We start from the raw sequence: 14,018 nt of genomic DNA on the forward strand, positions 1-14,018 counted from the left end.
GCTAGAACACCAGGGTGCTGGGCTTCGGCCCTGAGCAGAGCAGCCCAGCCAGACCTGCAGCCGCCGCAGCTGCCTGATGCTGCCACCCCCTGGCCCTGTTCAGCTGTAACCATCACCGAACATTTCCCAAGTGCACATGAACAACGTTTTCATTCGGCAATATGCTAACATTAGCGTTGGCTGAGGGGTGGAGAGGGCCGTGAATTGACATTTTCTCTGAACGAAGCAGATGCACAGTTGCCTTTCCTCATATTATCTGCAGGCAGAAAAGTGAGGGATACCCACACGGAGAAACCACAGGAGAACGAGGGCAACGCTTCTGCACCCAGAAAGATCATCAAAATGCAGCATTTGACAACTGGGTTCCCTTGCTTACATGTACACAATGATTCTTCCTTTCGATATTTTCATATTTGCGCTCAATAGTTTACAAAGTCACTCCGTGTTAAAAGAAATGTTTAAAATCGAGATAATAGTCAAGGTATGAGCTTTTTTGAAACAGAATGTAGATTTAGGCTATCCATCCTCTCATCGGCAAGAGGACAGCTGGGGGTGTACCAAGCTCTTCTTCAAGAGAGGCTGGGACGTCGGGGTGCTGAGGGAGAAGAGGCCTGTGGAACCATCTGCTGGCCCCGTCCATGAAAGGGGAATAATAATCCTTTCTTCCCGGCTCCGGCTGTAGTGAGTCGGGGCACGGGGGGGCCTACTGTGTAGGATGTATCCTCATCTAGGGAAGCCAGTGGGATCATCAATAAGCATAAAGTGTGTGGCTCAAGTCCATTTAATCCCAGCCCTTTGGAAAGACGTTAACAGGGTTAAGCGTGGACCTTTGGATCCAGCCCAGTTCATCAAGGCCAAGGGCAGGTAAGGAGGGATCATGTTTCACCTTAAGGATCCATAGTGAGGGGAAGGGACCTGTGACCCTACTGTCTCAGTTCACGCACTCCTCGATATTTAACCAAGGTGGCAGCCATGGGGAACTGGCTGGGTGGAGACGTGGCCGAGGAGAGGACAGAATACAAATTTACCCCGTGATCAAAGAGAGACTGTTTCTAGTTTAAAAACATGAAGGTTTGAGATCATTCTGAGTTAGTTTTCTCTCACCCTAGAGATCAAAGATGGGACCAGCCCATTCGAAACCTGCAACTATGTGACAACCTCAGGATTATGCAAACCACTTACAAAGAGACCACACCTGGGCCACCTTCCTCTGCAGCCGTCACTGGCCTTGTGTGGTGACGGACTGCTTGAACATGGCTGATCTCAACTGGAGGCGCTGTAAATTTAAAATATATGCTAGATTCTGAAGACAGTCCAAATTGAGCATAAAATATCCCACTAATGACTTTATACTGATTGCATGTTGAAATGATAATATCTTGGATATAGTGGGTTAAATAAAATATATGATAAAATTAATTTAACCTGCTTCTTAGTTTTTTCTAAGTGCCTTCTAGAAAACTTAAAATGTAAAAATGCGGCTTGCATTATAGTTCTCTTGAACAGCAATGGTCTATACTAACATAATGCTACAGCTGTGAAGACCCTTAGGGATCCAAACGTATCCCCTTTCAGATTTAGAATGTCTCAGAAGAAGTTAGGGAACCTTCCAAAGCACCTCTTCCTCCTCCAACTGCAGTACCTGCCTCCTTGCACTTTTTACCAGGATAAAATTAAAGTAACTCATACTGAAGCCGAATAACTTTTCTCCAATTAATGCAACGTGTCTATATATTTAATAAGACCTTGTACACACACTAATGTGATTGAGGGTTGACATATCCTCACCCTAACCCATCAAAACTATTCCATATCTGATTCCTCCTGGAACCTTGTCACTGACAGAATTCTGACAGCCTCTACAGTGACAGATACACTCGCTAAATAAAGGGTGAGCACCTTATGTCACATATATACCCGACACTGCACTTGCCTCGAGCCAACAGCTTTTCTTCATGCATCCATCAGGATGCCTCTTCTTTATATAAACACTCAAAATTTAAAGTTTCATATTCGAAACTGAAAAAAATGTCAATCATGTACCTTGATAAACATTTCATAAACCCCATATATCTTTTACAAAACGTCTAACGAGGTAAAATAAAATAAAACCTGGTTTTACATAAGGTATAAGACATGCAAAGTTTTGGGCTTCCCTGGTGGCGCAGTGGTTGAGAGTCCGCCTGGCGATGCAGGAGACACGGGTTCGTGCCCCGGTCTGGGAAGACCCCACATGCCGCGGAGCGGCTGGGCCCGTGAGCCATGGCCGCTGAGCCTGCGCGTCTGGAGCCTGTGCTCCGCAATGGGAGAGGTCACAGCAGTGAGAGGCCCGCGTACCGCAAAAAAAAAAAAAAAAAAAAGATATGCAAAGTTTTGATTCTGCATGACTGGACTACAGAGGTTACCACTGAGAAAAATAACTAGTTCAAAAGTATGTATCAGTTCTGGGGGAAATACACTACTTTTCATGGCTGTTGTAAAGGACCCACGTACAAACGTCTAGTGCAGTTGTGAGTTACGTAGAAGGATGTGAAAATTGAAGTTAGGATCACAGATAAGGTACCAAAAAAGAAAAAGTGCCTATAATATAATTGAAAAGTTACATTTAGCCTTGTGGAATACCCGTTAATATGGTCTATTTAAAGAAGAGATGCTAGAAAAGCTGGGGAACAAGGTAGTCTGCGTGTCAAGTAGTGACATTAATGGCACCAGAGAGTATAGAAATTCAACACTGTGATTTGATCTGGTCATTAGGACCCAAGAGGGAGGTACCAAGTCTCTCTCATTCTGGGTTTTGTCCCAGACACTCTCTTGAAACTATTTCTTGAAAACCAGCAGTTACTTCCTAGTCTCCAAATCCACAGTAATTCCTGTCTCTTCTTAAGAATGTAATCACTGCCTCTGTCTTGAAACTCCTTTCGGGTTTTTTTTTTTTTTCCTTGACAGAATAGACTACTGGTGGTTCTTCTGCTTCTATCTTTCCACTTTCCTTTTGAAATTCAGCTCTGACTCCTAATTATAAATGTTTCACAAGTGTCTGGACTTGGCTCTCTTCTTTGTCCTTTATGCTTTGAATTCCCATGTTTCCAAACACTTTCCTAACTGCAAAGAATACCTCAATACCACATAACTCAGAACAGTGCTTCCTTCACATATCTGCTGAGTAGAGGAAAGGAAGAAGAAAGCAGTGAGGCAGAGAGAGGTGATGGGAGGTGCAGTGGATAATGGGGAAGTTTGGAAGGTGGAACTGCCAAGCCAGGATGAAGCCCAAGATATGGAGATGGAACAGGCAACCGATGTGGATTTGAGGTAACAATCACTTAAGTCAAGAAAGAGGAAGGACTCTGAATTCAGGACACCAGGCATATCCCCATAGTCAAATAATTTTGGAAAACACTGGGTTAAACAAAGTGAAATAGGTTTGGCTTCTTTAAGACTTTATAATGAATTTTATAAGCTAATAATGTGTATTAGAGTCTCCAAGAATAGTAAACATTACTTTCCCAACTGAAAAATGTTTTCCTCTCCGCAGAAAATCTTAAAGGACCAGTGCAATCACTGTTTTATTTTTTTCTGGCTGTGTTTATTAGTATATAATGTGTATCCAGTGCTGCATTAAGTGTTCACGCGCTGTGAGAGATAAAATTAGAAGATTCCATTGCTGCCTTTGAGAATAAAACATTCTAATTAGGAAGATTAGAGAAAAGCCAAAGATAGTTCATAATAAAATCCTATGAGATCAGACTCCAAATACAGAAGAAAAGACACTGGACAGCAAAATCTAAATGTCACGATTCTCAATTATTTGCCTTTGCTAAATATAGCAACCTAAGTAGAGGGCAAATTGAGAAACAGATGAGACAAACTGGGGAAAATACACCAGTGATATTAAACTTCAGCCCAACTCCATCGTTTCTCCAAAAATGACTACAAAGGGAACCAGTTATGATCTTTATGCAAACCAATGTTAGCCAACATTCTAAGTTTTATTTCCACCAGTAAAAAAAAAAAAAGCCATAATTCAATTGTGTACACATACTTCTCCATAGTTGTGACCAATTATTAAGAATATATGGAAATAGGTCAGTTTCTGTTTTAAAAATAATTTAGTCATCTACAATCCTCATTCTAGTGATGTGACCACATCCTTACTTTGTGGAACAGGAAAGGATATAGCCTAGTGGAGAGAGGGAAATCTAATTTAGAAAGATCAAGTATGAATCCTTGAGGGCAATAACAAAGTCCCTCCTAACCCTTAGGGGATTGGATTCACATGAGAGACAGAGGTTTGAGGGGATTGGATTCACATGAGAGACAGAGGTTTGAGGGGATTGGAAAGACTGTGAGGTGGGAATGAAGGAAGAGAAATGTCTTAAGGAAAACAAAAGACAAATGGAAGAAACAAGGGAAAGAACTAGATTCTCTTTCAAGGACCTACCGTTCCATCCCCACCACAGGCCAGAATCCGCAGATTTGGTACTTTCCTATATAATTCAAGCCTGTAGAGGATACAGAAGGAAAAGTAAATAAAAGAGCATATCACCGGCCATAGCAGAGGGCATGATTCCAAAACACACCAAAACGAAGAGGGGCGTGGAGGGTGTCCACTGGAGAAAATGCATAACCGCGAGAATGGTAATACCTTCAAAACTAGTCACCGAGTAGTCACCAAGTACTGGTTCCAACAATCGGATTAGGGGCTGGCAGCAAACGTCACTGGAATGGGGTTTTAGGGTGTCCTAGTGTTTTATTTCCCATAATTCCTATTAATGTGTCAACGCACATTTTCTTCACTAGTGTCAAATTCCTTCTTTTTCTTTCCATTCTTCTCCCTCCTTTCTCAAAGAACATCAAATCTGATTAGCTTTTCCCAGACCTATTTATTTTTCAAACCTACACTTCCCACTCTTACTCCTAGAAAACCTTCTTCAGAGAGATAGGAAGGACACCCCATTAGCATTATTACTACCACACCCACAATTCCATCTCCCTCTCAACTCACCCGCTGACGCTCAAACCCCCATTTATACTCCTCAGCCCCAAAAGGGAAGATTTACTGAAATTTCTTTATTTTGAATTTGTCTGCTTGAATTTAGATCTTTCCTGTTGTCTCAAGAAAATGCAATGATACTGTCCCCGCTAAAATGTTTGCTTAAGTGACAATTTCAATGGCTCTATTCCAGAAAACATCACCTATTTAAATCAAATCATATTTTTTTCTGAAAATAGTTCCTGTCCTGCCATGTTCTTTATGGTTATCTATGAAGTATCTACCTAAAGTCTAACTAAAAATGATAAAATCTTAAGTAAATGTGAAAGGGCAAAAGTAAAAGGGAAAAAGCAGATTTGCCTTAATACATCTGAATGCAGAAAAAAATATAGAAGTATTATAGCAAACTCTAGTGGCAAGGAAGTTCACAGATTAAGAGAATGACAACAGAAGTTAATTTTCATAATTAATGTTCTCTCGTAGGCTTAAAATATGTAATTTATCTATTTCATACAGGAATATTATTTTCTAGAAATTATCTGAGCTTGTGTTTCTTTGCCTCTGATATTATTACTTATTTATAAGTAGTTATAAAAATAGTTAGTATCTCTTTAGCTCTAATGTTTACCAGATGACATCTGAACTACCTTATTAGGTGGGTTTTAAAAAGGGAACCAGACAACAGCAGAAATGTCCCTGCTCCTTCCCACCATGTACCCCTCCACGAAAGGGAAGATATAGGACACATATCATCTACAGAGAGACTTTATTTTTCACCACTTCGAACAAAAAACAGAGAATGAAATTTCTGAGAGGCTCAGATGAAGGACTGAGCGGGAATTAGAATGTCTCTCCCACTCTGGTATGGAATCCATAGGTATAATCAATTAATCAATCAAGCTCTCAAAGGGACACAGATGCATACAATTTCTAATGCAAATAAATGAAAATATTCATAAACAGAGATGGCCCTTCTCCACAAAGATACACTTACATTCCCATTAATGTACATCTCCAAAGTGGTACATGCATAAGTAGAAAAAGGATGGATCCTTTCTCGATTCAGATTTGCTCATAATGTACAGTTACATGTGTCTAAGCAGCAAACACACTCAGAGTTAACATCTCAGAGGGTAAGTGTTGAAGGAAACTAACCCAGTGAAGAGGGAAACAGCAGATGAAGTTTTAAAGGGAGGACAGTGCAGGTGAGCAAGTAGATGAGAGACGGTCAGAAAAACACTTCATGAGGTCATCAAATAATAAAGCTTGACTCCAAAGCAGAAAGTCCTTCTCACTCGCCTAAAATAGTAAGAACCATGGAGGGTATTTCCAGACTTACGCGTCTTTTGGCCCTTCCTGAGAAAGATCAAAGACTTGCCGTGGGTTCAGGTACCACATGAACATCTGCATGACCTTGGTTCCCTGTAAGGACAAAAAAAATGACAATAACAGGAAGAAATTTCCAAATATTACCTGCTCATTTAAAGAATAAAAATAAATCCTGTTCTAAAAAATAATATTGAATTATAAACAGTATAGAGTAGCAGTTAAAATCATGGGCTTTGGCCATCGATATACATAGGTTGAATGCTTATATTAGGCTCTTCTAACCTGTGTAACTCTGGGCAAGTTCTTTAATTTCACTAAGTTCAGCTCTCTTCTCATTAACATGCAGGAATAAAAATGCCTAGTTCACAGACTTGTTGTAAAGATTAAATGCAATAATGTCTGAGGAGGACATCAAAGTGGTTGGCATGCAACAAATGCTTAATGATTAGTATCTATTGGCCTTTACTATCATTATTTAACGTATGAAAATCCACACGGGGAAGTTATTAGTCAACTTATGTAATTTAACATTACTTTTTACTTTATTGTGCAGATTATTGTCTTTGCATAATATGAAATAAGGACAGTATTAGCTAAGTATGACTTTATTGAAATAAATGTTTTTAACCACAGCAAAAGTATCTCAGGCTCCCCATACTTAAAATATATAATTTCTCTAGTTCGTGCTATCAACTCTTACCTGGACATTTTTCAATTTCCATGTATACATCTGTGTCTTTTTCTCTCTCTCATAACCATTTTTGGAGTGTCTTAAGTAACTGTGACATTTATAGTGATATCATGGCAAATACAAAGCAGTTCTGGAGATCACTTCTTAAAGTGAATTGAGCAAAAATCAAATTAAAGAAGAATTTTTTTTTTATTAAGCAGTATCGAAAGAGCTTTACAATTGAGTAGGGCGCCTCATTTTAGGTCACTACCAACCATAGCAAATAATATTTGATCGGTTGGGCAGCATCCGTTGCTTATAACTATCATTCCTTTATTAGCTATCAGGATTGCTCTTCCTTGAAAATACTCCTAAGTTTGGATACCTATACACTGTATTTGAGAGTCATCCCGGTACAGTAGAAATAGCACAATATTTGAGTCAGAGCTAACTTGGGTGTTCTAACTGAGTGACTGTGAGAATTTATCATCTTGCAGAAATTCAGCATGTAAAATAGGGCAATGTCTACTTTCCAAGGTGATTATGAGAATTAAATGAATCAGTAATAGTTTTGTATCCAGCACAGTATGTGGCACAAAATAGGCCTTTGTAAATGTCAGTCCCTTTCTTTTTTGTTCCTTGTTAATCTATTCATTAAACTACACTTGAGCATGTGAGGGCTAAAGTGTAGTTTATAATTATCACATTGCTATACCAGTTGTTAACAGAGGCCAGTGTAGGTCTTTTGTTCCACAGTTCATCCAAACCTATAATTTAAAAGTTCTGCTTTATCACGTGCTTGCTATAAATTTAGGAATAACATTCTACCCTTAATCATTACAACTAATCCTTCAGTTTCGCCAAATGACATACTTTGTTTCCTACAAAATCTAGATATAGATTTAGATACATAATAATAACTAAATACTAAACCATTCTCTTCTTTCCACACCAGGCCTTGGTATCAAGTCAGTTGGGGATTATTTCAAGTAATCTTTTATGTTTCATAGGTAATACCAGAGTCATTCTAATGACCAATCAGTTTATTAAAAATTTCCAACTGACTTGCTGGAAAATTAATTTTTCACTTTTAGATTCCTAGGGCAATGTGAATTGTAGATGTTAATTACTCCTTTGTTGTCACCTTTGGCTATGGTGTGAGTCTCAATTCCAGTTTCTCTTATATATACAATACTAGGTAATTAACACCTTTCAAAAAATAAAAATAAAAAGCATTGAGGGTTTTTTTTTTTATCTTCAAATTTCTCTAAAAGGTTTGAATGTCCACACCATGTTGGGTTTTGCTCATTTTCAATTTGTGTTACTTTGAACACCTAATTCTCTACATTTATCCTTTTGACAAAGGGGTATTTTTTAAGGCTGACAAGTTTTGCACCCCACGCTTCTAGGAGGTGCCACTTAATGTTGCAGCCTACTGGAATAATGCTCTCTAGAAATGGGCAGGGATGACTTTCATAAACATGCAAGGCTGCCCTATCAGAGTTTATATTCAGGCATGATATAATTTCTTATTTTAAAAGTAATCTTTCTAAAACACATTCATTAGCAAAAATGATAAGTGTCTGAATGAAAGTATTGCATTGTCTTAAATCAATCTTGGTGGGTAAAGAAAAGAGACCCAAAACATTTAAGTTAGTTCTATTTACTCTGCTGCTACCTCTAGGATAAGCTACTCAGTGCTTTAATAGAGATAATTTATTGAATAGAACTGAATGGGTTGACAAGTACTAATTCACCAGGAAAAGAGTAACTTATTTCTTTCTCACTGACAAGATTAAGTCTACTCCATCACCTACACAATTGACTAGCGAGTTTCAAATACTCTCATAGTCATCACATGCTATATGCCTTGTAAAAGCTGAACTTCTGTGCAAGAGTTTTATTTTTCTCTAAATGAAAAAAAAAACAGCTTACACATCAATTCTAATACGCTCTGGAGTGTGTTCTCATACATATGGTTGTAGATGTAATACCTCAATGACCACAGAATTTTCTAAGATAGTTTGAGATTGGGTATTCCTATGGAATGATAAAACATTGTTCTGTCCAGCTCCAGGTATCAGGGAACAGGGTGGGGCAGAATAAAACAACTTCCAAGAAAATAGGTAGATTGTTCCAGAGGGGAACGAATAGGATTCATCCATTCACCTCCTATGTGCTAGACACGGTTTTAGGTAAGGGGATCAGGAGATGGACAAGACAGAGAAGATCTTGTTCTCCAAAGGAAGTTCTCTGAATTATTCATGAAAAAAATATAATGATTTGGGGAGTATAGAGGATCAACTAAGAATGGGTCAGCTCAAATAGCAGCACATCAATTGTCATCAAAGCACTGGAACTCTCATGTAGGGCTCAGTACTCTATGTTACTAGGCAAGCCTTGGTTTATATCATGGAGGCATTACCTAGCTCATGAAAAGAACTGTCCAGACAATAAGAAAGACCTGAGGAAAATAACAGTGGGAGGAGGACGTAAAGAAATCTCTTAACCCAAACAATCCCAAAAGAATACCTTATTGATTCAATAAACCTGTATTAGGCTCCGACTCTGTACCCATGTGCACACCCAGGAGCTCAGGAGACCGACCCAAAATAAATTCGTTCACTAAAGATGGTAAATGCTATGATGAAGCTGTCTACCGAGATGTATGAGTGGCTGGAGGAGATACTCTTAAGCCCAACTATGGGGATTGGACGAAGGCTTCCCATGTATGATGTTTGAACTGTGTCTTGCAAGATGAGTAGAGTTAACCGTTTCTTTTTACATGGAGTAGAGGAAGAAGTTTTAGGGTAAAGGTACAAGACGTGTGAGACAGCAAGACATGTCACGGAAAAACTATATTCATTTCAGTCTTTGGACCATGAGGCAGGGGTGGTGGGAGATGAAACTCCCAAAGTGAGTTGTAGATTAAGTCATGTAGGCTATGGAGCTCAGGCTTTATTTTGCAGGAAATGACAGTCACTGAAATGTCTTAATCAGAGGAATTGGACTCACATTTTGATACACCAGTCTGACTAGAGGCTAAGGAGCTAGACATCTAGGCCCTAGACCTATCAAAGGGGCTAGGTGGCTTGGTTTAGCCACTGCGGTACACTGATGTCTGCTCCTCCAAAATTCACCCTCAATGTGATGGTATTAGCAGGTGGGGCCTTTGGAATAGGCACACAAAAAGATGCCCAACATCGCTAATTATTAGAGAAATGCAAATCAAAGCCACAATGAGGTATCATTTCACACCGGTCTGAATGGCCATCATCAAAAAGTCCAAATAATAAACGCTGGAGAGGATGTAGAGAAAAGGGAACCCTCCTACACTGTTGGTGGGAGTGTAAACTGGTGCAGCCGTTATAGAAAACAGTATGGAGATTCCTTAAAAAAATGAAAATAGAGTTACCACATGATCCAGCAATCCCACTCCTGGGCATATATCCGGAGAAGACTGTAATTCAAAAAGATACATGCACCCCAATGTCCACTGCAGCACTATTTACAATAGCCAAGACATGGAAGCAACCTAAGTGTCCATCGACAGTTAAGTGAATAAAGATGTTTTATATATATATTTATATTATTTTAGATATATAATATAAATATACATTTATATATATACATACACACACAATGGGATAGTACTCATCCATAAAAAAGAATGAAATAATGCCATTTGCAGCAACATGGATGGACCCAGGGATTGTCATATCAAGTGAAGTAAGTCAGACAGAACAAGACAAACATCATATGATATCACTTACATGTGGAATCTAAAATATGACACGAATGAACTTATTTACAGAACAGAAACAAACTCAGACATAGAAAACAAACTTATGGTTACCAAAGGGGAAAGCGCGGGGAGGGGGATAAATTAATAGTTTGGGATTAGCAAACATACACTACTATATATAAAACAGATAAACAACAAAGTCCTACTGTGTAGCACAGGGAACTATATTCAATATCCTGTAATAAACCATAATGGGAAAGAATACACAGACACACACACACTAAATCACTTTGTTGTACAGCAGAAATACAACACTGTAAATCAACTATAGTTCAATAAAACAATAAAATAATGTTTTTGATTTATCCCTAGGTTGAGCATCGTAGAAAATAACATCTTCACTGAGGCTGTTTGTTCAGTATGTAGAAATAGTCTGGGGACTCAGATTGGAAGTTACTTCCTCTCTTTGTCTCCTCCTTCTCCCCACCTGGGTTGACCTTCCCTGGCCTGACTTAGGAAGGGCCGGCCCTGGTCTGGGGAAGCCAGTATGAGCCTGTCCACAGGCTGAACATCCCTCCCCCCTATAACCTGTTGATAAGCTCCCTGGCAACTCTGATCCAGGGGTCCAGCTCATGCCACACCTGTACCCTGGGATTTCACAATGAGCATCGTGAGCACCCAAGGCCGGGACCCTCGACTCTCAGGACTGGCTGGCCAGAATAATTCCAGTGGTCGGAACACCTGCTTACAGGGAATAGAGCCAACATTTTATAAGAACTTTAAATGGAGTATAACCCATAAAAATACTGAATCACTATGTTGTACACCTGAAACTGATATAGTATCATTAATCAGCTATAGGTCAATAAAAAAAGGACACTTGCCTAACCATGAATGTATAATCTAAGTCACTGAAAGGTGAAATTCACGACTCATGAGCGTGAAGGAGACGCAGTGTGAAAGCAGGAAACATTGAGAGGCATCAGAAGGGTCCATACGTCTCAGGTACAAACATGTTAATGAGTCACACGGGCATCCAAGAAAAATGATAAGTTTTGAAGTTAAAGCGGCGATAAGCGTAAGAGAGCGGGCCTATTTCTCAGGCCCTCAGGTTTCCACACCGGGGAGGGCATCATGCGGGAATAAAGTTTCTCTTTCCTGTACTACCTCTTTTCCGCAGGAGAAGACACTCAAAGTTGATATCACAGCCCCTAATTCTAGTGACTATTCCCTCAAATAGTTCACATCCCACCAATAATAGCCGTGCCAATAACCTCTAAAGCTTTGCAGAACACCCAGTACATGTCTACCTGAAGAGTGTTAGAAAAACAGAGACAATTATTCTGAAGCATCTGTTTAAAAGAGGGATTGTTTAAAAAGAGGACATAAAAGCAGTCCCTATAATGTGTGCAGCTCAACATACTCCTGCCAAGTGCTGGAAAATTTCCGAACACACATAAAATACCGAAGGAAAAAAAAGCTGTAGGCATTTTACTTGCCAGCAGATGGCGACATCGTCTAGTCATTTAAAGAACAGAAGCCTAAGCAAGTTTTGTGCGTGTGCGTTTTAAGTTTGAAGTCTAAGCTTCAAAAACAGAAGAGGGGAGTGCTTTATATCTAGATACAGATGAGCAGAATAAATCAATCCTTTAAAGGCAAAAATCAGGATTTAACAACAAGAACAACAAAGTATTTCTCTACTGACTGCTGTCAGCTCTTGAGAATCAGTGTGGTCTCAGCTGTAGCAACACTGGCACTAGGGAGCGTGTTAGAAAAGCGGGATTTCAGAGCCACCTGCGACTCACTGAATCAGGATCTGCATTTTAACATGATCCCCAAGTGAATCGTATGCACATTAAAGCCTAAGAAAAAAAACCCCATGATTCTCAACACTGGCTAGACAAGAAAATCTACTAGGAACTTAGACCAGTTAAGGGGTCCTGTCCTCACAGGCTCTTAGCATGGGGTGCAGCAGATATCGGTCTTTAAGAGCTGCCGGGGTTATTCTGACATGAAGCGAGGGCTGAGAACCACTTCTCTGAGCTACGAGATGAGCCTCCTTGAAGAAAGTAAGGACAAGCTGAGATGCTATTTTTCAAACAAAAAAAATAAACTTTCATCTCAAATAACTTCTCACCCACTGTGCTCCTCACACAAAGCCCAGGTAATCTCAGAGACCCTGATATGACTCTTATTTATGTTTTCCTAAATGTGTTCCACAAAAGACCTACATCAGAATCGTGGGAGATGCTTGCTAACCGGTAGCATTCCTAGGCCTCAACTCAGACCCACTGCATCAGATTTTATGGGGTGGAGCATTTCTAATAAGTGTCTTCGTGGGTTTTATTTACAAACAGTTTGAAAGCCTCTGGACTATAAGAAGGGAGTAAGGGGCACATATTCAAATAGAATTTACCTGGACTGAACACTAGTGTCAGGCGGAAATTTCCTGAATTTTCCGGAAACTGAAAATTCCTAGATAAGAATTCTAATGAGTGATATTTCAAAGGTTCTCATGACTGAGGATGTCAAACAAATACAGAGGTCATGTTACTAATCTCAACTTGTCTGTAAGGTAAATAGAAGTGAATGGTCTCCCTTCTCAAAACAGAACAGCACACTATGTAAGGCTTGAACACAGAATGCTGCAGAGCGAGAAACTCCAGGTAGGAAAGGGTATATGCCCCCCACCCCATTTCTCCTTCCTTGGGTTCACCTGCTTCGTTTTCACTGCCACCCTCTCTTCCCCTTTGGCCCTTTGTCTCAACTATGGCTCATTTGGGTCCGAGAGAATAAAAGGAGGAGGGAAGGGCTCCCCTGGTGGTGCAGTGGTTGAGAGTCCGCCTGCCGACGCAGGGGACATGGGTTCGTGCCCCGGTCTGGGAAGATCCCACATGCCATGGAGCGGCTGGGCCCTTGAGCCATGGCCGCTGAGCCTGCGCGTCCGGAGCCTGTGCTCCGCAACGGGTGAGGCCACAACAGTGAGAGGCCCGCGTACCGCAAAAAAAAAAGGAGGAGGGAAAAACTATGAGGAAACGAGATTCAAAGGAACTGAGGAATAAGAAACTCCTTCCTCTGATTGCGTTTTGCCAGATGGAATGGTTTGCTTCATCCTCTGACTCCCCATCCTATGGCTGAATGTGCCCTCGTCTGCAACGTGAAGATCATGTTATGGTCACAGCTCAGGAAAGGCTAGCCCTGACAGGGGAGTAAGATCAGCCCTGACCGTGACTCTGCCCTGCTCACCACAATCGGGGGATCAAAGCTGTACCATCCTAACACTG

The 14,018-nt window shown here is 40.2% G+C and overlaps 1 protein-coding gene across 1 annotated transcript in view; it reads right to left on the reverse strand.

Annotated features, from left to right (window-relative positions):
• DGKI (diacylglycerol kinase iota) overlaps window positions 1-14,018 on the reverse strand; it is a 445,841-nt gene that overhangs the window by 194,358 nt on the left and 237,465 nt on the right. Inside the window, exons 12-13 of the mRNA XM_029234512.1 lie at window positions 6,330-6,412; window positions 4,439-4,499 (exon numbers count right to left, since the gene is read on the reverse strand). Of these exons, the coding sequence (XP_029090345.1) occupies window positions 4,439-4,499; window positions 6,330-6,412 (144 nt within the window). The remainder of the gene's footprint in view (window positions 1-4,438; window positions 4,500-6,329; window positions 6,413-14,018) is intronic.

This window comes from Monodon monoceros, unplaced genomic scaffold (genome assembly GCF_005190385.1).
Source record: "Monodon monoceros isolate NGI ecotype Baffin Bay Population unplaced genomic scaffold, NGI_Narwhal_1 Super_Scaffold_2, whole genome shotgun sequence".
Lineage (NCBI taxonomy): Eukaryota > Metazoa > Chordata > Mammalia > Artiodactyla > Monodontidae > Monodon > Monodon monoceros.